The 26,649-nt window shown below is 42.3% G+C and overlaps 2 protein-coding genes and 1 long non-coding RNA gene across 3 annotated transcripts in view; 2 read left to right on the forward strand and 1 right to left on the reverse strand.

Annotated features, from left to right (window-relative positions):
• LOC107833643 (uncharacterized) overlaps positions 1–1,862 on the reverse strand; it is a 3,837-nt gene extending 1,975 nt beyond the window's left edge. The window contains exons 1-2 of the long non-coding RNA XR_001659408.1: positions 433–1,862; positions 366–387 (exon numbers count right to left, since the gene is read on the reverse strand). This is a non-coding gene — a long non-coding RNA (uncharacterized LOC107833643). The remainder of the gene's footprint in view (positions 1–365; positions 388–432) is intronic.
• A 153-nt stretch (positions 1,863–2,015) lies between these two features.
• thbs3a (thrombospondin 3a) lies at positions 2,016–19,879 on the forward strand. The gene is made up of 23 exons (XM_007576923.2): positions 2,016–2,369; positions 5,451–5,657; positions 6,404–6,657; positions 8,231–8,333; positions 8,417–8,443; positions 8,535–8,617; positions 8,894–8,945; positions 9,060–9,208; positions 9,281–9,418; positions 10,688–10,762; positions 10,998–11,150; positions 11,846–11,956; positions 12,141–12,248; positions 12,320–12,479; positions 13,119–13,237; positions 13,317–13,369; positions 13,478–13,659; positions 13,748–13,926; positions 14,857–14,905; positions 14,986–15,182; positions 15,675–15,847; positions 18,819–18,958; positions 19,031–19,879. The coding sequence occupies exons 1-23, from the start codon at positions 2,288–2,290 to the stop codon at positions 19,090–19,092; spliced, it is 2,856 nt and encodes a 951-aa protein (XP_007576985.1). The 5' UTR covers positions 2,016–2,287; the 3' UTR covers positions 19,093–19,879.
• Positions 19,880–24,102: 4,223 nt separating this feature from the next.
• Positions 24,103–26,649, forward strand: part of hjv (hemojuvelin BMP co-receptor) — an 8,389-nt gene continuing 5,842 nt past the window's right edge. Inside the window, exons 1-2 of the mRNA XM_007576947.2 lie at positions 24,103–24,390; positions 26,397–26,486. Of these exons, the coding sequence (XP_007577009.1) occupies positions 26,414–26,486 (73 nt within the window). The 5' untranslated portion in view covers positions 24,103–24,390; positions 26,397–26,413. The remainder of the gene's footprint in view (positions 24,391–26,396; positions 26,487–26,649) is intronic.

Here is a 26,649-nt window from a genome sequence, read left to right on the forward strand (position 1 = left end):
CAAACTAACCGACTGAGTTGAGTAAAGCTGCTGGATGCAGGTAATGTTAGCTAAAAGATGACTAGCTAATATCAATACAGCACCTTAGGCTTAACAAGTAGCTTGTAGGCTACCGATGTTGGTGTCTGTTTTCAGCAAAAGTCGATGCCCCCCGTTCGTCACACGCGTCGTTTCAACCAGACAGCCATTTGTAATCCATAGGGGGGCGCAGAAAATGTTTGGAAACCACTGGTTTAATGTAACTTCATCTCATCCTAGTTTAATTTTGTTTGCCTTTATCTTGCCATTATTTTACCTCTGGTCCTCTCATCATAGTTTAACTTTACTTCACATTATTCCTATCTTGGTGTTTTAGTGTTGCTTACCTTTAACTTTGTTTATCTTAGTCTTATGTAAGTGTATTACGGTAGTTTAATTGATAATCTCATAGACTTTGGTTGATAACTCCAGCAGCAGCAGCTACCTTGCCTGAAACTCGTCTGTGTTATTAGGCCTGGTTAAGGAGAGCCTCTCTGAGGCGGCTTTGTTTCTGCGCTGCTGTTGCATGTTGACAGTATGCAGCTCTGCATTCCTAACTGCTGACTCTAACAGCCTGTTAATATCTGACGTTTACCCTAAAACAAGAGGGAAAGCGAACCTGGAGCACCTGCAGCGTCAGGTCAGGGGGAGTGGAGACTCTCAGCGGAAGAAAAGATCTTTGGTGAATTCAGAAGCACAAACTTTCTTCCTCTCCATCCAGACACTTTTTAAATTTATTTTGTTTAAAAGTAATCCTGCTTCATTTTTCTTTATTTGTTTCATAGTGAGATGCTGAAGTTTAATTTACATATTCAGATTTCTTAAATTTTTAGTTCCTAAAAATCAAAATCAAAAACTGAGAACAGATCACCTGCATGTCATGTGATTTTAGTTTTTCTAAAATGTCCAGTGGCGATGCACCAATGTGAAAATTTACCAATATTATAAATATTATATTTTTCTGTTCTTTCTACACTGTGAATAAACAACAGATATTACTAACAGGATTATCAGCTAGAGAACTGATAATCCTGGATCAACAACACATAACCAAACAAACAACAACCCAAACTAACAGGATGTAAATAAACATTGGTCGTTATGATTGAATAATTAATATTGGTCCAGTTTTACTTATTGGGCCGATATTGATATGTTAAGTACTTGATATTATCTGCTGCTTCCGATATCAATGCTGATGAAATTAGTCAATTAAAAAAATTATACAAAATTTCAGAGTGGAACATTTGTAGCCGTTTGTTCCTGATACGACTGCAAATCTGATGCACAAGCTAAATCCGCTGATAGCAATGGATGACGAAGCCGCTTCTCTGTTCAATTCAGCTTCTAAATTGATATGGAAAAGACTATTATTGTGTTCAAGTTGTGCTAAAAGAAGCTAGCCTGTCATTGAAGCTATTCAAGCATAAAATGGCATCTCAATGTTAACTGCTAACATGTCAGCATGCTAACGCTTCTGAAGTTAGCATTAGCAGCTATCGCTAATGCTAATGTCGGCAACCACATTCCTGAAAAGCTGAACTTTGCTCCAATCTGATGGTTGAAGATCAAATTAAAAATGATAAATATTGTCGTCGATGAGCTCATGTCTATTTCTTTAACAATTTAGCAGAAAAAATGGTCTTAAAAATAAAAATATTGCTTAAATTGTTCATTATTTGGAATTAAGTTACGATTAATCAATAACACACACTGAAATCAACCTGATTTATCGCAATATGAAGCTAACCTTCCTTCATTCTGACTTAGAACTGCTGCTGATCAGCCGCATCCCTTCATAAATCAGGTTTCTGCTGTTTAATCCAGGATTTGAGTCTTGAACTCTTTTAGTTTCGGGTTCCGTTTGGATCAGAACTGGAGAAGGACCCGTCCGGTTCGGAGCTGAATCCTGTGAACGTCCCTCTCTCCGGTCGCGCGCCTGCGGGGTGAGCGCGCGCGCCAGCTGCAGTTTCCAGCTGTGAGCTCGTGAGGCTGGACCGTCAGTTTCTCCTCCGGTGGTTCGGGTCGGTTCGGTTCGGACTGGTGCGTGACTTATTGCTTTTCGTCTCTCGGTTTGGACCCAGCCTGTTCTCCCCCTAACCGCCGCTTCTTCCTCCGCACCGAAACTTCAGCCGAACCCCACCGCCCCCCACTGCTGCCGCCTCAGGGTTCGGGTCCATCCTCAGTTCCGAACCCACAGCTCGGTTTATTGTTTTCCATCATCATTCTGCTCTGCTGCTGGAACTTTTCAGACGGAACCGGTCCAGTAATGGGTTGGGGTTTCCCGGTTCTGCTGGCGGTTCTGTTCGCTCAGCTGTCGGCCGGGTTCCCGGACGGAGCGGACGTTCAAGGTAACAGAACCGAGCCGGACTTCAAGGGTTTATTTCTCTGAGAGGTTCTGGTCAGGTGAAGCTGAAGAGGTTAATTAACGGCTAATTAGTGGTTAATTAGTATATTAACTCAGTACTAATCGTCTCTGATGGGTTTGGCTATGGAGCTAAATTGGTGGCATGAAGTTTGTTTAAAAAAAAAAAAAAAAAGAAATCTGAAAAGTAATATTTTTTCACTTCCAAATCTTTTATTTCAGTTTAAAATAATTTATTTTTCCTTAATTTGAAATCTTTTATAATTAAAAAAATAGTTTTTCAGTTTAATTTTATATATTACAGTTTCAAAACTTTTTAGAATTATTTTTTCAGTTTCATATATTAAAAATCTGGTAAGCTATATCTGAAAATGTGTTTGACATGAGGAACTGATAGTTTAATGAAACCACAGTCTGGGCTGAAACGGCTGTAAATTCTTAGAGCATCTAAGTAAGGAAAAGACGCATTTTAAATGAAAGCTTTAATTTTTGACAGCGTGGAAATGAGCTCATGTGATGCAATCATGGAAAATTAAACTGAAGCACTTAAACAGCAGCAGGAAGATTTGCTTTGACAACAGGAGAAAAGAAATCAGACATAGCTTTGATTCTAATCCACCATATGCTGAGACTTAAAGAGGAGCGTATGGAGCTAAATTGGGGCCATGATGTTTGTTCTAAAGGAATACAGAATTAAATTGAAAAAAAGATTTGAAACTCAAGAATTATTTTGAAATAAAAAAAAATCTGGAACCCCCCCATCCCCATTAAAAAGACTTCTGAACATGTTTTTTCCACTTTTTTTTTTCCCCTCAGATTCAGAACTTTTTAACTGTTTCATTTTTTTCAGTCTCAAATCTTTTTTTTCAGTTTGGAAAAATAAATTAAGTTTTAATTAATTCTCTTTTTTTCAGTTTTAAATAGTTTTTTCTTTTGAGCAAACTTCACGGCCCTGATTTAGCTCCATAAAGTGTCAAAAGCAAACGAGGTGGATTAGCAGAGCGAGACAGCATTTGATGGTGTCATTCAGGAAATGTTGCTTTGGAAAATCGTCTCTGCTGCCTGGATTTTGAGCTGTTAGCGACATGCTAACAGTCTTCAGTCAGAGGTTTCTTCAGACTCGTTGCAGTGGCTGCTACAAGAGATCCTTCCTTCATGTTTTCTGACAAACGTCAGTCCTTCGTTAATTTTTTGGAAAACTTTTGACTTTTCCAATCAGATTTAATTTCTGCAGCTCCTTTCTGATATTAGGTTGAAACCAGCAGCCGCAAACGTTCCGGAGACATTTTATGATTTTTAAGACTTTTTCTTTCCACTCGTGAAACGTTTCTGTTTTGTGGCTTCAGCATTTTGTTTATTTCACCGTAGTTTCCTGAACCGTTCTTGTCCCGTAGTTTCCTCCGACCTTGGTATGACATTCAGGCCCACATCCTGACTGACACTGACCCGGTCCAGGTTAGCTTCTGTTTCTCCTGGAAACCAGCAGATCATCACCGTCTTGGATTGTTGGGAGACGTTTTGATCCAAATGTTTTTCCACGGCGGTTTTATTGGACAGAGAGAGAAAGCAACCCCACTCTTGGATCGGATTTTTACAGCATTTATTTCCCAGAAATCCTGATCAATCAGAAGGAGGATCCATCAGAGGGAAAATCTTTACTCCGGTCTTCAGTCTGGAGCCGACGCAGCTGCTGGACGCAGTCGGACATGTTGGATACGGGGCGCCGTTTGGGAAGCTGCACAGTCAAAACTAACAACAATAATTTGGTTTATTTATCCAGCCATACGAGAAAAAACGGGCTCATTTTTCAACTCCATATTTCCACAATGTTTAAACTTTAGAATATTATCTAAAGTTTAAACATTAGATAATATTCATTTATAAATGTAACAGTTTCATACTAAATATTCAGCATAGTATTTAGCTTGCTAGCTAACTAAATAGCAAGCTAAATATTTAGCTTTAAGTTGCATATTTAGCTTGCTTTAAACTAGTTAAATATTTTAATAGCTAAATACTTACCTTTAAGCTTAATATTAAGAAACCTTGAGCTAGCTAAATGTTTAGTTAGCAAGCCAAATATTTAGCCTAAGGTTAAAAATTGCCTTTATTATCTATACATAACATTTGTTACCTAAACATTAGATAATATTTAGCATAAACCTAAATATTGGTTAAATTTGGATATTTAGGGAATATTCAGATTCACTTGCCAAAATCAGGAAGTGGACCACCAATGTAAAAGTTTTATTTTTTCATTTAATTTGTAGTTGAATCTCTAGCTAGCTAACAATATATTTATTGTCATTTATTCATTCATTCAAAAATGAATGAATAACATGGTGAAAATATGACTTTGAAAAATGAATCTCCCTTTTTATTTCCTACAGATGCAAAATAAATCAAATTATTTAGTCCTGACTGTAACATTACAAACCCATAGTTTGAACGTCTTTAATCGGCACAAAACCATTTGAGTCTCTGCCCAGGCTCTAAATAATTCAGAGAGATTTTGACATTTTTCTTGTTTTTTAATCTTATTTTCATCTGTGTGAACTCTATTAAAGAGGATCAAGTGTTTTCTTGTTTCAGCATGTTACAAAGTGGAGTCGCAGTGAAAAGCTGCAGATCAGAGCAACACCTAAAGTTTATTTAAAGTGACTGAAGTCTCCGGCATTTCGCTGACTCAGCGGTTTTCTGTTTCCACAGATATGAAAACTGTGTCAGGCAGCAGAAGTCTGATAATCAGTTCCAGGTTTTCAGAACTGGCCTCAGGAGCTCTGGGAACCAGATCCCAGTCTGTCAAACTGGGATTATGTTACAGAAACTGGGCAGTCTGGGAAGTCTGTCAAACCAGCAGCTGTGGGTCCAGTTCCAGATGTTCGGCTGGGTTTCATTTCCAGAACGGCTCTCCCTGACCAGTTAGAAGGATTTTCCACAATCTGCCAGCTGCAGCTGTAACGTTAAAGTGCAGCAGAAGCAGTGACATCATCATCTTGAATGGCTTTACGTTGTTATCTCTGTGTTTCTGTGATGATTGCCGTGTGTCTGCGTCTCCTCCCTGCAGTCATCGACGTTCTGAGCCTCCAGGACTCCAAGCAGAACGTGGCGGCGGTGGAGAAGCTGTCGGGCGGTCTGAGCGTGCTCAGTGACGTCTACGTGGTGTCGACAATCCGACTGCCCGTCAAGATGGGCGGGGTTCTGTTTGGGCTCTACAGCAAGCAGGACAACAGGAAGTACCTGGAGGTCGCCATCATGGGGAAGATCCACAAAGGTTGGTGGAAGTTCAGCGACTCGGTACAAGGAGAGCCGCTTACGCGACGAGACTTTGAGGGAAACAAAAACGGTTTCATGGGCCGTCATAAACGAGATGGACTTATGATCTACTGCTAATGATGCTAGCTAGAGCTAATGTCATTAGCAACAGCTAATGACATTAGCTAGAGCTAACACCATAAGCAAAAGGTAAGCTATTGGCAGGGGCTAACACCACAAGCTGGAGCAAAATCTATTAGCTAGCTCTCGCTAACACTACTAGCAGGAGCTAAAAACATTTGCCAGATGTGACATAACTGACTTGAGCTAACAACATTAGCAGGAGCTAATGCAAATTCAAAACAAATGGGAAGGTAATGAATAAATGTTTAAAGTGACATTAAAGCATCTTTAAGTTTTTGTAACAAACCGTTCATAAAGTAGAGACTGTTTTGATCTCGATGTTAGCCCCCTGCCAGCATGCCTAGGTGGGCCCCATGTGGGGAAAAGGAGGGCAGACTATATGGGCCCCACATGGGCAAACCCCTGTGGGACCCATATATCAGCCCTCCTTTCCCCCACATGGGTCCCACCTAGGCATGCTAGCTGTTTAAACAGCTTATTCTCTCAACATTTTCCATGAAGTCTGTTTCCCTCCCTAATCCAGCTGAAGCTTTCTCCTGTTCCACTTCTCTCCCACATAAACGAACCGCGGATAAAAGAAAAACCTAATTTTCAACCTAAGCTTTTCCTCCTCGTCCTCAGTTCTGGTCCGGTACGTCAAAGCCGATGGGAAGGTCCACACCGTGAACCTGCAGAACTCCGTCCTGGCCGACGGACGGACTCACTCCATCATCCTGAGACTGGGCGGCCTCCAGCGCAGCAACATGCAGGTGGAGCTGTATGCCGACTGCCGATTGGTCGACTCCAGTCAGGGCGTTCCCCCATTGGTTCCTCTGCCCAGAGAGGCGGACATGGTGGAGATCCGACATGGACAGAAATCCTACGCCCGACTTCAGGTTAGAGGGATAAGAACAGCAAAGATTGCATGAATTAACTAGAGAAATCTGAATAACTGATTGTTTTACTTGGCTTTTACATGATTTTAGTTTGAAGGACGAAGCTGTGGAGGACATTTAACATTTCTTTACTCAAATGTTACTTCTGATTTCCCCTGGAGGATCCCATGGTGTCCGCAGGCCAGAAGGGAAAGGCAGTTTAGTCCAGGTGTCTCCAGTCCTCCAGAGCTGCTATCCTTCAGCTTTTAGATACATCCCTCCTCCATACCTGGACCAAGGGAATCCCTGGTTACCAGAGCTGGATGACTGCTAACGAGGGGGATTCAGGTGCGTTGGCGCAGAGTGGCATCTGGAGGTTAAAGGACAGTATCTCTGGAGGTTGGGCTCCTGAGTTGGTCCCGTTGGGCCAGGTCTCCGTTGTCTCACTCTAGACGGATAATGTCTGGTTCTGTTCCAAGTTGTGCATTGGCAGTGTCTTCCTGGCGGTGGAACGTGGGCGGTCCACCTGCGAGCGGGAGCTGTGGATGACACACCGATGATATCATTTTGTTTGAGCAACCTTGAGGGGCCAATTTCTCTTAAACCTTTTGCTGGAGGTTGCACCATGACAATGCAGTTTGCTGCCAATCAAATCGCTTGCTCTTCATAAACCAGACATCAAAACAACCTGCGGACACGTTAACTTCAGTAAAACTGTTCAAGAAACACACAATCGGTCCCCTGATGTCGCTCCTGTTTAGCACACAGATGCAAACCAAACCTGTCATTCCATAGCCTACCTTCTGATGAGGACAGGAGATGGTAATGGACAGCAGCCGTCTGTCGTAAGCGCCACTGCTCTGCAGTGGATTTGCAGATTTGCAGCAAAAAAACCTTTTTATAAGGTAAGAAGATTGACGTTCATAAATAACTAAGAATAGTGACATGCAGTCAACTATTGCTTTATGGAGATGGTACGAGTCAGACTTAGAGGTAGAAATCGTCTGGTGTGAATTCAGGCAAAGTCAGCAGTTTGGTCAAATCAGCACACCCGTCAGGAGGGAGAAGGAAAAATACCGCTGCCGATGAGCTCCATCTGGGTCAGCTGCTTCCCCAGACAACTTAACTCAACCTGAACAACGGCTGTTCTGGCAACAACAACTTGGAAAAACTATTTCAGTTCAAAGTCCTGCCCGTCACTTCCAGTGTCCGTCTGTGTGCCTTGACGCAGTTGCAAAGGGTCAGCAGCCATCTTTGTCCGGCTGGTACGTTGCCGTGTGCCAGCCCTGGACCTTACAGGATCTGCTAATGGAGGAACCGGTTGCTCTAGTGGGGAAGAGGCTGTGGAGGGTCTTCCTTGGGGTTTCCTACCAGTGGGACTGAAAACCGCAGGGCTCCGGGACGCGTCTCGATAAAGTACCTCAGCTGACCTCTGAACTCTCGTTCTACTGAGGAACCTCAGTTTGGTCACTCTGAAGGTTTGGACCAGAACTCCTCCGTCACCTCAGTTCGTCCTGATTCAAGATTAGACGTTTTCCTGTCCAGCAGGACCGGCGCGTCTCTGCGTCTGTCTCATCGGGCCTCTCTCTGTCAGGGCGCAGTGGAGTCCCTCCGCCTGGCTCTAGGGGGCAGCGTTGCTAAAGCCGGAGCGCTGACCGACTGTCCGTTCCAAGGAGACTCGTCGGCCTTCAACTCAGGTGAGCTCACCTGGATCCGAACCTGAAGTTCAGCTGCTCTGTGGTTCTGATCCGGATCGGTGATGGGTTCTTTGTTTCCTCAGGGAAGGGAGAGGTCCAGTCCATCCTGGGTGAGGTTCTGATCACTTAACCGGTTCTGATCGTCCATGACCTTTACTCTGATCTCTGATTGGACATCCTGTTTGTGACATCATCTGTCAGGTGAACACACCAAGGCTCTGATTGGTCAGCTCATCATTTTCAACCAGATCCTGGGAGAGCTGCGACAGGACATCAGAGAGCAGGTGAGACACTGAGACAGAGGGACAGGTGAGACAGGGAGACAGGTGAGACACTGAGACAGAGGGACAGGTGAGACAGAGGGACAGGTGAGACAGAGGGACAGGTGAGACACTGAGACAGAGGGACAGGTGAGACAGAGGGACAGGTGAGTCATGGAGACAGGTGAGACACTGAGACAGAGGGACAGGTGAGACAGGTGAGTCATGGAGACAGGTGAGTCATGGAGACAGGTGAGTCAGTATCATGGTCTCAGGAGCCAACGGCGTGTCTGTCCTCAGGTAAAGGAGATGTCTCTGATCAGGAACACCATCCTGGAGTGCCAGGTTTGTGGTGAGTCAGCAGCTCTGTGGACGTCTCTGAATGACCTGAGGACCCGATTGAAGCCGCCCCCTGTCTGTCTGTCCGTCCCCCTGTCCTCCCACCTGTCCCTCCGTCTGCCTGCAGGTTTCCATGAACCGCGCTCTCGCTGCTCCCCCAACCCCTGCTACAGAGGAGTGTCCTGCATGGACAGCCTGCAGTACCCCGGGTACACCTGTGGACAGTGTCCACCTGGAACCACTGGCAACGGGACGCACTGCAGGGACGTTGACGAGGTGAGGACAGGACGCCACGAGACGTCCGGCAGAGGATGGAGACACTGACTGCTTCCTGTTTGCCGTCCGCAGTGTGAGCTGCAGCCGTGTTATTCTCCTGACGCCTGCATCAACACGGAAGGAGGCTTCATCTGCAAGCCGTGTCCTCCAGGCCTGTGGGGGGCGCCGCTGGCCGGAACAGGACTGGACTACGCCAAGACACACAAACAGGTCTACTAGGAGCTGTGTTTAGATCTGGGGCTGCTTAAACAATTATTATCGAGTATTATATTGATTATTTTTACGATTAATCGAGTAATCGAATAAAAATTATGATGAAGTAAAATATTGGTAACAGCAGTATGAATATTAAATATCAACATCAGCCCAGTTTTCATATTAGTGCGTCCCTAACAGTTACTGTCCTGTAGTACAGAAAATTAACCTGCAACAGTAATAGCTCCATTTTTAAGTTTACCAAAAATTATACAAATTATATTCAGTTTAATAAAAAAGCAGCAGGCTCACAACGACACTTAGAAAAAATGTCTATTAACCAGTTTTTAGTTTTGATTTGACTTTTTAATATTTATTTCAAACAGGTTTTGAAAAATAAGAAAACAGGCGACCAGTAGGACAGAAAACACATAACCAAGAACAAAATAATTTATCACTACTTTTCTGTTTGTAAAGGAGTAAGAAGAAGAGAACACTGACTTAATCTCAGTTTAGCTTCTGTATCCACCTCCAGTCAGTTTAATAGATGAACTCTCACTTTGCTCAGCCATTTGTAGCTTTTTTCTTTCATGTCAGTGATGACATTTATTTGGCTCCTTCCTCACACATTAACTCAACACGTCCGTTTTGATTTCGGTTTGGGAGACAGTTCTTCTTCTCTACAGGAAAACGAGTCTTTCTGAAGTTAAATCTGTAAATTTGTCTTAAAAGAGCTCCATAATTAACCGCTTTGGTGAGAAACGGAAAGTCTGTCATCATTATGTCACTGCAAACTCCGATCCAAAGCCGCTGATTCTGTTTGTACAGGCGTCTTTAGCAAATCCAGTCTGACTGCTCGTGTAAATGAATGTTGGACTGTGCGAGTTAGCAGCAACAATCAGCTGTCGGTAATCCCAGTTTGAGTGTGAGTGTATTGCTGGGATGCAGCTGGAAACCATTAGAGCCTCTGAAGCAGCACAGAAAGCTCCCAGCTGTGGAAAAACCGCGTTGAGTCTGGGCGACATCATCTCACCGCTGGTAGGAAGTCATTAACCCGCCGGGAAACGAGCAGAGGCGATCTGCTGCGTTCTGCGGAGGTTTCAGTTCTGACATCAACCTCCGATGCTCCTTCTCTTAAAAGATGAGATTAAATTTCCTCCTTTTGTTTGCAGAATATTCACTTTTTACCAGATGGATCTGAGACCTTTCCCAGGGAAATTTCACAAGATGTTCCTGTCAGTTAAGCTTTAAAATCCCAGCTGGATCTGTGTGTGTGTGTTTCAGGAATGTGTGGACATCGATGAGTGTGTGGACCTCTCTGACGCCTGTGCATCAAACTCGGTCTGCATCAACACTGTGGTGAGTGGAAAGATGAGAAGACGCTCTGGTTTTATTCATTGATCCTGATCCAGACTGACTGCCGGCGTCTGAAGCGACCCATCAACGGTTCTGCTGCAGATCTTTCACCTTTACAGGTTTCTGTTTGTTCGTTCAGGCAGAAAAAATCCTCAGGTTGAGAAATGAACCAGTTTTACTGAGGATCCCGTCGAGACGGCGCCCCCTGGTGGACATTTAGCTCTCCTGTCTCTTTCAGGGTTCCTACAAATGCGGAGGCTGTAAACCTGGTTTCTATGGCAACCAAACATCTGGCTGCTCCCCTAGGAAGTCATGTGCTGCGTTGACCTTTGACCCCTGTGACACCAACGCCCACTGTGCCATGGAGAGGAACGGAGAAGTTTCCTGCAGGGTGAGGGAAAAACTCTCAGCAGAGGAGATAAAACAGGAACTACAGAAGCACAGATGGAAGGAAAAAAGAAGGAAAGAAATAAAGCACATTTTGCACACAGTTATTAATTGGTTAATCAAAAAATCTGCAGAATGTGGCAAATTATTTATCTGATTAATTGATTAATTTTCAGAATAAACAATTAATCATCAGAATAATTGATTATTACAATAATCGTTAATTGGAGCTGTAGGGTGTATGAATATATTTGAGCCTGAATGTTTAATTTTAGCTTCAGTAAATCCCAGCATGCACCAGGTTTTTACTGAAGTTGGGCGTTTTTAGTGAGGAATCTGATATAATGAGTTAGAGCAAATCAAATCTAACTCATCTATCATTTAATAAATGGATGGAAAAGGTGCTTAATTGGAGGTTTTTTCCAGAATCTGAACCAGGTGAATCTAAAACTTCCACTTCTGGGTTGATCAGAATTACAGACAAAGACATTTTTTCTATCTAAAATTCAAAATGTTTGTATTTTTATAGAGTTTTGACATAATTTCTGCTCTAAATGTATTGTTCTTTCAGCAAATGTCCTTTTATTCCAGTTAATGATTAATCAATTATTTTTAAATTATTAATCACGATTAATTGTTTCAGCCTTAAACTTTAGAGTTTTGCTGGAAGCCTTTCATGTGTTCTGAATGTGTTTCCAGTGTAACGTTGGCTGGGCCGGAAACGGACACACCTGTGGAATGGACACGGACATCGACGGCTACCCCGACCGCTCTCTGCCCTGCATGGACAATGACAAACACTGCAAACAGGTCAGGTCGCACCTGGAGACAGGTCAGGTCGCACCTGGAGACAGGTCAGGTCGCACCTGGAGACAGGTCAGGTCGCACCTGGAGACAGATCAGGTCGCAGTTGGAAATGGGTCAGATCGCAAATTTCCCACAGTTGCTAGTCAGCATTACGATGTGTTGGTGACACTTTGACCTCGTCCATCAGGACAACTGCATGTTTACGCCAAACTCGGGCCAGGAGGACGCGGACAACGACGGCATCGGAGACCAGTGCGACGAGGATGCAGACGGAGACGGCATCAAGAATGTGGAGGTTGGATATCAACCGGGTGTAGACGCTGCTCCAGCTGCCGCGGTCAACCTAACGTCTTGTTTGTGGTTCAGGACAACTGCCGTTTGGTCCCCAACAAAGATCAGCAGAACTCGGACAGCGACTCGTTCGGAGACTCGTGTGATAACTGTCCCACCGTCCCCAACAGCGACCAGAAGGACACAGACAACAACGGACAGGGAGACGCCTGCGACCAGGACATCGATGGAGATGGTGAGGACAATCTGCCCTCTGCTGGTGATCAGAGGGAACAGCAGGCATCTTCCAACTTGAAGGATTTCAGCTCATTGATCTCCAAGGAAATGTTGCTGAAATGACTCCAATAAATGATATTCAGCATCAGGAGGCCAGTCTGGGTTATTCTGGTTGGATCAGAATCTTTCAGATTTTATACAAACCAGCAGATCCAAACTTAAGAAACATTCAGAAAATAATTTCAGGTTTCGTGCCTCATAGCTTTAATATTTAAGATTTTTTTTATGTATCAAAGTCTGAGGCCTGGCCACGCCCCTTCAAATATCATAAAACATAAATCAACTCATCCTATGGCAGCTACTCCTTTGCCTTGCTATTGGCCTGCCTCTCTACCTGCTATGGTACCTTCAGTCAGTCCTTCTGAAGTCAAGTTCATCTGTCCTTTGCTGCTCTTAGGTGATAAAGTTGCTCACATTCACCCACTCTGCACAAACACAGACACAATTAACCTCAAGCAATCGGGAAACCATCTCCTGATATCTTCTTCTGCCCGGACACTTGTAGGCAACCATCTTCTCTTCACGATGTGCCTGAAATGTTGAGTCAAGGTTTAAAACACTGAAATCGGTTGTTGGATCAGGCTGTTTCTGTGTTCAGGTATTCCCAACGTTCTGGATAACTGCCCTAAGGTTCCCAACCCGATGCAGACGGACAGAGACAGAGACGGAGTCGGAGACGCCTGCGACAGTTGCCCTGAACTCAGCAACCCCATGCAGGTTCTGTGTCCTCCAGCAGCAACCTGGCTCATTTAACCAGCTCTGGTTGGTCAGGTTTTTACTTTGTCTTGTTTTGCAGACGGATGTGGACAACGACCTGGTGGGAGACGTCTGTGACACCAACCTGGACTCGTATGTCTGACAAACATAACATCTTCCCCTACTGTCGTCCAATCAGTTTAGGTTGCTGAAACCATGACAACACGCTGAAATACTCGTCTTGCTGTTCTGCTGCTGCAGGGACGGAGACGGTCACCAGGACTCCAGAGACAACTGTCCTGACATCCCCAACAGCTCCCAGCTGGACTCCGACAACGACGGCCTCGGAGACGACTGCGACCACGACGACGACAACGACGGCGTCATCGACGATTACGACAACTGCAGACTGATCATCAACCCGAACCAGAAAGACTCAGACGGTACCGAGCAGAACCAGAATCCTGATTGGACCGAACCTTTCTCTCTATGGACTCAGTCTGGACCTGTCTCTCTTGTTTCTGTCTTCAGCCAATGGAGTCGGAGACGTCTGCGAGAACGACTTCGACAACGACGCCGTGATGGATCTGATCGATGTGTGTCCAGAGAGCGCCGAGGTAACGCTGACGGACTTCCGAGCCTATCAGACGGTGATCCTGGACCCTGAAGGCGAGGCCCAGATCGACCCCAACTGGGTGGTTCTGAATCAGGTAACTTGTTGCTATGCTAGCTGCTTCCATCCCTTTGTCATGCAAATTTTGAGCAAACTTTTAAAACGTTGCAAAAACAAAATGTGAACTAGGCTTGTTTCCATCTACTGGTTGGGGTGAATTTGTTAGATGTTGATGCTACGGATGGCTGTAATAAACAGGAAGTAGAGGTTGTAAGCTAGCATGATCCACAGATCTCAGGAAAACGGAGAGAGGTTTTCAGGAAAGCTCTAATTCTCCATCATGTCAACTAGCATTAGCAATCTTTCATGTTGTCTGATGACGGAGAGACAAAAAGCAATTCTAATGGCATTGGAAACAGCTGATCAGTCATGAGAGGAAAATGTTCGCTACATCAGTTTATCTGGAAAATGTGTTTCCATCTTCACTTTTGAGCATTAGCTCTTCGGAAAAAACGAGCTAATGAAACCACTTCATGCTAGAAAAAGACTTAGTTTTGTGAAATTGAAGTTATTTTGAATTTTGTTGCTTAACCTTATTTAATGCGGTACTAACGCATTTAACCTGGTACCTGAGGGCCGTTAGCTTCATGCTAACAGGCCTCGCTTCACCTTTCAGTGTCACAGAATGACATTGGGCCGAATGATTTCCTCTGCTGGAGAATGATGGACTTCAAACGGGCTGAAATGATCTTTGATCCTAACTTGCTTCCTTCTGTCCTAGCTGGCTGGCTAACTTCCTTCCTTGGTTCCTAGATATCTGGCTGGTTCTTGGTAGAAAAAGAAAGAAAAGAGAAAGACGACAAATCATGCAAATGGAAATTATTGAGCTCATGTCAGTTTAGATTGATTTATTGCTTGTTGGGACAGTCCTGCGTTTTCCTCTCTGAACAGAATAAAACCATTTGAATGAAATGAAGCAGAGTAAAAACTCTCTGAATGTATTAATCCGCCGTTCTGCTGTCCTCAGGGCATGGAGATCGTTCAGACGATGAACAGCGATCCGGGTTTAGCTGTCGGTGCGTTTCCCTTCGTTCAGATTGAAATCCTGATTCCGATGGACCTGGTTCTGATCCGTCAAACCTCCATGTTTCTGCAGGCTACACGGCGTTTAACGGCGTGGACTTCGAGGGAACGTTCCACGTCAACACGGTGACGGACGACGACTACGCCGGCTTCATCTTCGGGTACCAGGACTCGTCCAGCTTCTACGTGGTGATGTGGAAGCAGACGGAGCAGGCGTACTGGCAGTCCGTCCCGTTCCGGGCCACGGCCCAGCCCGCCCTGCAGCTCAAGGTTCGGCTTTTACCGCAGGCAGCCGGCCCAAGGCATCAGCAAAATGAACACCAGAGTGCCTCAATTTCAACACTAACCAGAGAGATAAATGTTTACATCTGTTTATTCAGAATAAATACAATTTAAAATTTCAGACTTTTGTTACTATGGTTACAATCTGATGCTACAAGTTAAATCTTTAATGTTCCCAGCAGATCATAGCCAATTATCCCTGATTGCTCCTGAACGCAGCCAGATAAGCCCCGCCCCCTCTTCCAGGTTTCACCTGGATTGAAACAAAACTGAAATAAACTTTGAAACTGGAAAAAATCTGTAACTACAAAAATGTTAAAACTGGAGAAAACTATTTGAAACTGAAGTAATTTAAAACTGAAAAAAAAAATTGACAAAAAATGTATATTAAAACAAACAATTTTTGAAAAAAACATTTTGACATTGACAAAAATGGGGAGATAAAAAAACGCTTTGAAGCTGAAGTTTTTGGTCCTGCAGGCGGTGAAGTCTCAGACCGGGCCGGGGGAGTACCTGAGGAACGCCCTGTGGCACACCGGAGACACGCTCGGCGAGGTGAAGCTGCTCTGGAAGGATCCCCGAAACGCCGGCTGGAAGGACAAAACGTCGTACCGCTGGCAGCTGAGCCACCGGCCGCAGGTCGGGTACATCAGGTCAGACGGGTTCCCACACTAAGACATTAACACTGATCCCTAAATATTAACACTAAATATTAACACTGTCTCTTTATGACAAAGTAGTTCCATTAAATCCTCCAACAGGGTTTAATGGAACTACTTCATTAAAAAGATGCAACACAAACAATGAGAGTTCTGTGAAAAGTGTTTGTCCCCTATATGTTTCTGCTTTTATTCCCTCTGACTTTTTAATTAATATTAATAATAATAAAATTAATTTTATTGACATGACTTGAGAAAAACATAAAGAGCAGGTTTTTGATGTTTGTTTCCTTTATTAAAGGAAAAAATTTCAAAATCAACAGAATAAAGACGTACAAACATAAAGACACGATATTACGAGAATAAAGTCAAGATAACACAAGAATAAAACTGTAAAATAAACAATCATATTACAATTAGAGCCATAATAATATGACAGTACAGTCAAAATATTACGAGAATATAGTAATAAAATCATTCGGCAATAAAGTCGAATTATGAGAAATAAAATTGTAAAAGTTTGAGAATAAGGTTGCAGTATTACCCTGTAAAGTTGAAACATGAGAATAAAATCATATGACAAAGCCAAATATGACGTCAGCATCAAATTATTATCAGCAGGACTTTGAAGTAATTAATCAACAACTGAATGGAAAAAAACCACAAACTGATCTAGTCACATAGATCTAGATAAATTTATCCAAACTTTTCTCATTAAGACTTTTTATCATAATTTTACAACTTTCTGGGACATTTTGACTTTATTCTCATGATTAAAAACAAATCTCTGATCCTGGCATCAGTACTCTGTATGAAAGCCCTGTGTGGTATTTTCTGTAGTACTCTGTAGTACTGTAGTACTCTGTAGTACTGTAGTACTGTAGTANTCCCTAAATATTAACACTAAATATTAACACTGTCTCTTTATGACAAAGTAGTTCCATTAAATCCTCCAACAGGGTTTAATGGAACTACTTCATTAAAAAGATGCAACACAAACAATGAGAGTTCTGTGAAAAGTGTTTGTCCCCTATATGTTTCTGCTTTTATTCCCTCTGACTTTTTAATTAATATTAATAATAATAAAATTAATTTTATTGACATGACTTGAGAAAAACATAAAGAGCAGGTTTTTGATGTTTGTTTCCTTTATTAAAGGAAAAATTTTCAAAATCAACAGAATAAAGACGTACAAACATAAAGACACGATATTACGAGAATAAAGTCAAGATAACACAAGAATAAAACTGTAAAATAAACAATCATATTACAATTAGAGCCATAATAATATGACAGTACAGTCAAATATTACGAGAATATAGTAATAAAATCATTCGGCAATAAAGTCGAATTATGAGAAATAAAATTGTAAAAGTTTGAGAATAAGGTTGCAGTATTACCCTGTAAAGTTGAAACATGAGAATAAAATCATATGACAAAGCCAAATATGACGTCAGCATCAAATTATTATCAGCAGGACTTTGAAGTAATTAATCAACAACTGAATAGAAAAAAACCACAAACTGATCTAGTCACATAGATCTAGATAAATTTATCCAAACTTTTCTCATTAAGACTTTTTATCATAATTTTACAACTTTCTGGGACATTTTGACTTTATTCTCATGATTAAAAACAAATCTCTGATCCTGGCATCAGTACTCTGTATGAAAGCCCTGTGTGGTATTTTCTGTAGTACTCTGTAGTACTGTAGTACTCTGTAGTACTGTAGTACTGTAGTACTCTGTAGTACTGTAGTACTCTGTAGTACTGTAGTACTGTAGTAGTACTCTGTAGCACTGTAGTACTGTAGTACTCTGTAGTACTGTAGTACTGTACGGTACCACTGAGTCGGACTCTCAGCCTGCAGATGTCTCCTGCACTCGTCCGTTATTCGTCTCTTTTCTCTTTTTTCTTTTTACTGCATTCTTTCCCCTCTGAACCTCCTTTGTGGCCCCGGGGCCCCCCAGCTCCCCATTGTACCCGTCTCCATGGCGACCAGAGCCCTGGCAGGAATCCGCTTCGGCCGCCGTTCATATGCAGATGAGATGCAGAGCGAAACTCTGGAAGAGTTTATGAGGGAAAAACTGAACTTCCCTCAACTCTGGTGTAGGTCCGAAGAGCTGCTGGTCCAGAACCAGGTCCAGAACCAGGTCCAGAACCTGCTGGTCCAGAACCAGGTCCAGAACCTGCTGGTCCAGAATCTGCTGGTCCGGAACCTGCTGGTCCAGAACCAGCAGGTCCAGAACCAGCAGGTCCAGAACCTGCTGGTCCAGAACCTGCTGGTTCAGAACCAGGTCCAGAACCTGCTGGTCCGGAACATGCTGGTCCAGAACCTGCTGGTCCAGAATCTGTTGGTCCGGAACATGCTGGTCCAGAACCTGCTGGTCCAGAACCAGGTCCAGAACCTGCTGGTCCAGAACCAGGTCCAGAATCTGCTGGTCCGGAACATGCTGGTCCAGAACCTGCTGGTCCAGAACCTACAGAGGAAGTTAGCTAGGAAAGAAAGAAGCTAGTTAGCTACGAAAGAAGCTAACTAGCTAACTGGATAGGAAGAAAGTTAGCTAAATAGCTACAGAGGAAGTTAGCTAGGAAAGAAAGAAGCTAGTTAGCTACGAAAGAAGCTAACTAGATAACTGGATAGGAAGAAAGTTAGCTAAGTAGCTACAGAGGAAGTTAGCTAGGAGAGAAAGAAGCCAGTTAGCTACGAAGGAAGCTAACTAGATAACTGGATAGGAAGAAAGTTAGCTAAGTAGCTACAGAGGAAGTCAGCTAGGAAAGAAAGAAGCTAGTTAGCTATGAAGGAAGCTAACTAGCTAACCAGTTAGTTAGTTGGGAAAGAAGGATGACAGATGGTTGGTTGATTGATTTGTTGGTTGATTGACTAGTTAATTGATTGTTTCATTGACTGGTTGGTGGAATGATTGTTGGGTTAATTGATTATCTGTTTTGTTTTTGTTTTCAGGGTGCGGTTCTTTGAAGGGACGGACATGGTGGCGGACTCCGGCGTCGTCATCGACACGACGATGAGAGGAGGCCGACTCGGCGTTTTCTGCTTCTCACAGGAAAACATCATCTGGTCCAACCTGCGCTACAGATGCAACGGTAAAAACCGCTCCGCCTGCGACTCTGTGTCGCTCGAGACTTTCCTTTAAAACTCTTCTTCTGCTGTTTCAGACACGGTGCCTGAAGACTTCGCAGCGCATCGTCAGCAGTTTCTCATGCACATTCATGTCTGAGCGTGGCAGACAGACTGCAGACACACGGCGGCTCTGTGGGAGCCGAGCGCCTGACTGGGAGCAGGAGAAACAGAAACCAGCCATAATCTCCAGTGTGTCCACCTTTTCCCTCCATGGTCTTAACTCGGCTCTACTGTAAAGCTTCATCGTTTTCGCCCTTTGATTTGGCTGTTTCCGTGAAATAACCCGATCTGCTACCATCAGGAGAAGAGATGTTCCACCATGTTTGCTTCTGTCCTGATGACAGAAAAAGACTCAAAAAGCTCTTTGAGGTCCAGTTTGTTTCTGCTTCTGTCACTGAAAACCCAACAACCATTTGTGTTAACCGTCTCCAAATAAAACATGACACTGTGGACGATGCATCTCCAGCTTTTGAGCTCATGAATCGAAGCATTTTCCTTCCGTGTGGAGCACCTGACTCCTTTCTGCGACCGGCTTTAAAACGGAGGTAAATATGTCAAAAAGTCATCAGAGGTTATGACTCACCTGTACGTGTTGCACACCTAACAATAACTATCGCTTACACTGTAAAACATGCGTGTTGTCACTCCAAACAACATGGAGCGGGTCAAGCAGTTCCTGCAGTGGAAACGGCAAATCTGGAGGCAGACTGAACTTCAGCCACAGGAGGAGGAAACATGGTGGAAACATGTTCGAATATGTCACACATAGCCATCAATACCAGTTTCACACACTGAAACCACAGAAGAAGAACAGCAAGATGAGGCTAATCAGCTGGAATCAAAGTGTCCTCCATGTTTTATATGTTTTTAATAAACAACCAACCAACAACGGCCCCTTCGTTTTTTTAGGATTTATTCTGAGGCTGACTCTCAAACAGAGAAACAAACACCAGAACCAAAGTTCTGAGACAAAAACATCTCAATCCTAATTATTTATAAATTTCAACAATGTTCTAGAGAAATGTAGAAACAACTGATTTAACCAGTGGTGGGCAGTGCTAACTGTAAAGCTCTGCACTGCCATGGTATTTAATGGAAGCTAATGCTAAAGTGCTAATTATGAACATTAGTTCCACTAATGTTACTGCATTGCAACATATTAGCTCAGAATCAGAATACATGTCGTTGTACAAAAGCACAACAAAAATACATCTGCTAATTCTAAAGCTACATCAACACGTGTTTAGCAGAAGCTAATCTTAAAGCACCAATCATAAACATTACCTCTGCTAACGCCAAAACCCTGCGCCGAGGCCGTATTTAGTGGAAGCTAATGCTAAATTGCTAATGTCAATTCAAACTTATCTTTGCTCTAGAAAGTCTATAACCCCCGAGAACCAGTTTAATTTTGACATTATCATTTACATATTAAATCTTATGTATAATTTTTATGTTTATATCTTATTTATATCTCTACTGTCTGTGTTTTTGTTCCTGTATGTTTCTTATTTGAAACATACAGGAACAAAACTTTTCCTGCCAAAATTATGGCGGGAAAACGGAGAACCAAAATTTCAACACAGATGTTGAACTTAAGTCAACTGAAACTTTTAAAAGCAGTTGAGTAAATTAGCATGTTAGAATTTATCCAGAAAAAAGTTATTTAGGAGATGCTAAGTGATGACTGATTATCTTCAATCAGCGCTAAACAAGAAGTTAGCTGCACTACTAGCGGAAGTGTGCTCACCACTGTGTAGAATAATTCACTCCGGGTTGACTTGTACAAAAAACACTAAAAAGGCTTTAAATTTCACAAACATAATAAAGGTCTAATAAATTTCAAATAGTTTAAATCATTTTAAACTTTTAGATTTTTTACTGGAGTTGATCAAATTCACTCCAGATTCTTTAAAAAACTGAGAAGTAGCCCTTTAATTTAGCACTGTTCATTATAAAAGATTCAAACTCAGGCTTCCTTGTTACCCAGCAAAAACAAAAAGCATTAAACTGCAGCTGACAGAGACCTGGGGTTTGTGCCGCCCTGGGGAGAGAGCCATGCAGAAAGAAACCGATACACACATTAAGCCGACGGTGCGGTGGTGAGGAAAACGTTTTTTTTTTAAGGTTTAACGAGTCAAAAAGAGACATTTTTAGTGAAAATTTAAAAAATTCAAACTCTCGGAGGAAAAGTTTGACTTTCTGATGAGATTCTGACCATCAGCCGACCGTTGCCGTTTCTCGTTTCCTGAGGCCGCCAGACGTCGTGTCACCTGTCCTCCTGGAGAAGAGCGCGGGGTCGCGACCCCTGGGCCGGGGAGGCCGGGACGAGTGCAATATTGGAGGGACATGACAACAGTGCACCACATCCCGAACCTGCCCGCCCCCGGGAGGAACCTCACCAAACGACCTGGAAGAAAAACGTGACCTTTAGCCTCCAAGACTGTTAGCCTTACTGTCCCAGAACCGGCTGGAACCAGAACCAAGACGGTCCAAGCTCAACAGGGACATGCACCACAACTTTTGTAACTTGACTGAAGAAAACTAGAAAAGATTTAGGTGTTTTTGGCAATAAAAACATGATTAGGCGACTTTTTATTTGAAAAAAGTTTTAATAGTGTAAATAACTCGATGGATAAACGCAACATTTACTGTGAAATTAAAGGGAAAGCAGAAAGATTGGCTATTACAAGATGAATACTAACATTTTTTGAAAATATGTCTCCATCTGCATCAACAATCTACGTTGATGGGAAAATTTCTATCCCATATGGACAACACAAAAAAAGTCCAGGGGCCACAAATGGCCCCCGCGCCTCATCTTGGACACACTTGTCTGAATAATGTAACTCCAGCGGGCAGAATGAGTCGTGTTAGCGTTACACCAGCAGGTTATTTCTGTTTCCAGAAACGTCTCCGATGAATCAGCCGTTGGAGGGAAAACGCGGCCGCATTCCAATTCTTTTGTTTCAGTTCAGCACCAGGATCTCTAAAACCTGATTCTGATCGTTAACAAGGTGACAAAACGTTTTCAGACGTGGTTCAGTTGGAAGAATCAGTTTGACATTTAACCAACTGTTTGTGAAAATTAGTTTTATTTATTTATGTTTTCAGTTTTTGGGAAGAAAATGCATCCTAAACCTGTTTTTAACATCAAATTATTTTAAAATCCTAAAAATAAAAAGCTCAAACTTCCATCCACACATAAATAAAAAGTGTTTTGTTACATATTACTTGTGTTGCTGAGCAGCTTGTTTGAAATGAGCCGATAAAATGTTTAATCTTTACTGTTAAAGCTGATCTAAACTGTTAAATATTGTTATTCTTAGTAAAAGTTCAGTAAGTTTTGAGTCTAAATGTTTGATAGAATCGCCTCACCTCCATGCTGGTCCCGCTGCTCCGGTTCTGTGGATCGTCCCGGTCCGTCCGCTCTGTTTTTATCTCCCTCCTCCTCCTCTTCCCACCCTGAACTCCAACAAAGACCCGGAGCTGCTCAGCGAGGCGTGCAGGGGCCCCGCGTTCAGGGGAATTAACCTGTTTGACCCTGCGGGGCCGCCGTCGATCCACCGCCGCGAACTTTACGTTAAAAATAAATAAATAAATAAATAAAAAGCTTCAGGTGAGGCGGGAACACCTGAACCTCATTCACCTGCAGAAGCAGCGCATCCTAGCTGCAGGTGGAGCGCAGAGGGCGCCCCCTGCAGGAGGAGTTTCACCGGCGCAGAGTGGTGCTGCCCCCTGCTGCCTAGCCGCAGGTACTGCAGCGCAGGTTCCTCTTTGTTAATGATTTATTATTGTTTATCAGAGCTTAAATGGTTCCGTCCAGAAACATCTCAGCAATTTAAACTTTGGTTCCGGACTCAAACCGAACTGGAAGAATATGTCTTCAGTCCCAACAGCAAAAGTAAATAAACAAATAAACAAACTAATAAACAATAAATACATTAGCTGAACCCATATAATTGTTTAACTAATAGGTGGACTTTATAACTAATTATATTAATCAATTCATTGCATTGTTGTCTTATAATTACATTTATTAAATTATTACAATCATGTATATTTAAATGCTTTTTTAAATTAGAATACTTGCTTGATTTATAAATGTATTATATTAATTTACATCTGGTGCATTCTCTCTTTTTATTTATAGTTAATTACAGAAATTAAAATCCTGTATAATTTGTACTATTTTATCTAATTAATGGTTTGATTTATAATTATTATATTTACTACAATAAATATAATTATTTATTCTTTTATTTATAGATAATACATTAAGTAGAATCTTGCATAATTTATATTATTTTATTTATTATAAATGCCACATTAAAAAATATAAAATAATATTGCTTTGATTTATTAATGTATTGCATTCTATTGTTATTTTCAATCAATTACATACTTTTTAAAATTATAATTCTGTGAATTTGCATTATTTAATTATTTATTATGAATAATTTCTGGATTCATAATTAAGTTATGACAATAATTAATGTTTTTGGTTATTTTCTTACTCATGAATAATCATATTAAGTCATAAATAATACATTTTAGTTATTATCCAGTCACATTATCATAACATTTCCAAACCTCCATAAAATATATTTCACTTTTTCTTGTTTAAATACTAAAGTAACCAAGTAAAGCATCAGCAAGACTGTCTGACACTGCTTGAAAAATACTGTTTTCACTTGTGTTTCTGTGCTCTGGTGGCCAAGCGATGATATTGACACTTCTGTTTCTTTGTGCAATGAAGAAACAGTCCGTCCATATCCCGACCCAGAGAAACCTCCAGAACCTCCTGGAGGTTTTTTTTTACTGTCATTGTGCGATGACCGTAAAATAAGTCTAAGTCTAAATTATTTATTCCAGGTGAATTCAGTTTTACTGGGTTTTTTTATCTGTTTTTCTCAATAAAATTACATTTTTAATGCAGAAAATGAACATTTTATCTTTACTCTGAAGCTTGCAGATTATTTCAGATTAAATCAGATTTTAATCTGTCAGAATAAATAAAGAATTAGAGAAACAATTTATTTCAAACTTCAACATGATGTTACCAACAGAGTTCAGCTTCTGGAATAAAAATAGACTGTTGCAATGTGTGTGTGTGTGTGTGTGTGTGTGTCTCTAGGTGTGTGTGTGTGTGTGTGTGTGTGTGTGTGTGTGTGTGAGGACAGTTGTCGTGCAGCAGGTGGTCGTTGGAGATTTATTTAGCAGCAACAGAAGCTCCCAGTCAGCTGTGAACTTCCTGAGGCTCAGACCAGAATCGGACCGGAACTGGAGTGGAACCGGACCTACCCAGCCCGTCAGAACCAGGTCCAGGTCTCCAGGAGGTTCTGGAGGTTTCTCTGGGTCAGGATATGGACGGACTCTGATCCGGAACCAGCTGCAGGTAAAGCAAACACATAGGAGGTGAAAGCGGGTCGGGTTCAGCGGGAACACGCAGAGGTTCTGGTCGGCCCAAGCATACAGCTGCTGAAAAACATCCAGAACTTTGATTTTATTCACTTTAAACCAGAAATATGTGATTACTAAGCAACTGGACGGAACATTTAATGTGTTTTATATGTCTAAAAATCCCAAATTCAATCAAATTCAAGCTTTAAAAACTTGAAATGTAAGTCAAATAAAAGTAAAACCTGACAATCTATAGTTTGATACTTTTATAAAAATGAACAAATATTCAATAAAGCAGGAGGATCAGATTGTCATGAGATGCAGTCAAGTATTTCTGTCTGCGAAGCAGCTGGAGTTTAAATTTAACTCAGATTCACTCAGAGGTTTAGCCGCTTTGGTTCCATTCAGACATAAAAGTTTATTTTAAAAGCAAAAAACAGAAGATTAAATAGGAAAATTTAAGGATCTCATAAAAGTCGAAACATTAAAATGAAAAGAAATTATAAAAATTATGAATCTGCGACAGTTTGATGGCTGTACATAGAAAAAAAAGGAGTAGGAATTTTACAATAATTCTGAGAAATTTTCTAGAAAAAACATGTCTGAGATTGAAAATTGGAAAATTTGCTACCTAAATGGTAAATCTGATGTTGTTTGTGCTAATCAGAATATAATTACAGATATATCAATGTGTTAACACGTCTGGTCATAAACTAACTTGTGAGTTCTGGAATAAATGTGATGAAGCTGATTTTATGTTAAAATGGCTTGCCGTACTCCGGTTTTGTGTTTGATAGTTTAACCAATGGCAGCAGAGTGTTGCGGTAAGCCCCGCCCCCTGCACTCTGGGTTTGGTAGAATCAGTTGAAAGTCCACATTAAAACACACACAGAGGCTCAGAGCTGGTCAGATGATTATGGAACTACATTGGGGCCATAAAGTTTGTTCAAATGAAACAAAAAAAAAAGTTTTGAAATCTGAATCAGAAAAAGTGAATCTGAAAAGTTTTTTTTTTTTAACAAACTTTATGGCACCGATTTATCTCCATGGAAGATTAATCTCCTCTGTGCTCCAAACCAGCAGCTGGTTCTGGTTCTGACTCGGCTCACAGACTCAATTCCTCTAGGCCACAGGTGTCAAACTCCAGTCCTGAGGGTCGCTGCCCTGCAGCGTTTAGATGCGTCTCTGCTGCACCACCTGAATGGAATAACTACGTCTTTATCAAGGCTCTGGAGACCTGATCTACACAATGAGGATCATTAAGCCATTTCATTCCAGCGTTTTTTTACCTGATCTAGACCGTGGAAACTGACGGGAAACGACTCGGCTGGAAAAACGCGACTCCCAGCTGAGCCACGTTTTCCCAGTGACACTGAGCCACTGGTTGCCATGGTGACTCCTTAAGGAGGAGGAAGAAGGACCCACAGCATCACTCCACCAACAGTCACTCTCTGCAGTATTTTCTTACCGGTTGAACTGAACCGCCAGGTCCGATTTCTCCAGAACGAATCAGAGCTGAGATCTGATGAGAGAGGATGACAGAGTGGGCGTGTCTCTTTGCTCTCTGATTGGATGGAAAACAGGAAGTACTCCAGCAGTGGAAGGCAGGAAGGTCTAAGTTAGGTTCTGGATAATTCACCAGGTTAGAACCAACATCACAGTTTGGAAAATCCTCAGAGTTAAACCGGGTTGGGAAAAGTCCAGTTCCTGTGACCCAGTTAGACTCTGATGATGGTTCTGGTGGTTTTGGTGGCTGAGATACGGTGGACCAAACAGAACTGGGTCTCATGACACTGATCAGTTCAGAGGAATTAGATTTACCCAGTAGATGACTGAGCAACATATAGTGATGTTGATACTCATCACTAGTAAATCAACTATGGCATGATTTATTCCATCCCATAAATCCATCAGCGTCTCCATGGAAACGAGCCCCTCTGATGACCAGAGGGTCTCCAACAGCTGAATGTGTGACCTTCTGTGACCTCTGTCATCTCTCAGGCCGCTGCTTGCCACCGATGGAGACGCGGTTGCCATGGAAACATTGCATCCACCTGACTCTGCTGCTGGTCCAGCTGCGTTTACCTGAAGGTACGAAGTCAGAAACTCACTGGGAAATTTCCACAGGCTAAAACTGTTGCATCACTTTGAGATCATTTTTAAAGTGCAACTTGACCCTGTGAAAGTAAAGGCCCGCCCCCAAATTTAGAGTAACGCCACGAAAGTGGGCGGAGCCAAGAGACACGGAGGGGGG

Source organism: Poecilia formosa, unplaced genomic scaffold (assembly GCF_000485575.1).
Source record: "Poecilia formosa unplaced genomic scaffold, Poecilia_formosa-5.1.2 Scaffold420, whole genome shotgun sequence".
Lineage (NCBI taxonomy): Eukaryota > Metazoa > Chordata > Actinopteri > Cyprinodontiformes > Poeciliidae > Poecilia > Poecilia formosa.

Bases quoted from the DNA above. Each gene is read 5' to 3' on its own strand.
- thbs3a (XM_007576923.2), top strand. From the start codon at position 2,288: ATGGGTTGGGGTTTCCCGGTTCTGCTGGCGGTTCTGTTCGCTCAGCTG. The intron at 8,946-9,059 runs GTGAGTCAGCAG...GTCTGCCTGCAG, and splicing joins CCTGGAGTGCCAGGTTTGTG to GTTTCCATGAACCGCGCTCT. The intron at 13,238-13,316 runs GTTCTGTGTCCT...CTTGTTTTGCAG, and splicing joins AACTCAGCAACCCCATGCAG to ACGGATGTGGACAACGACCT.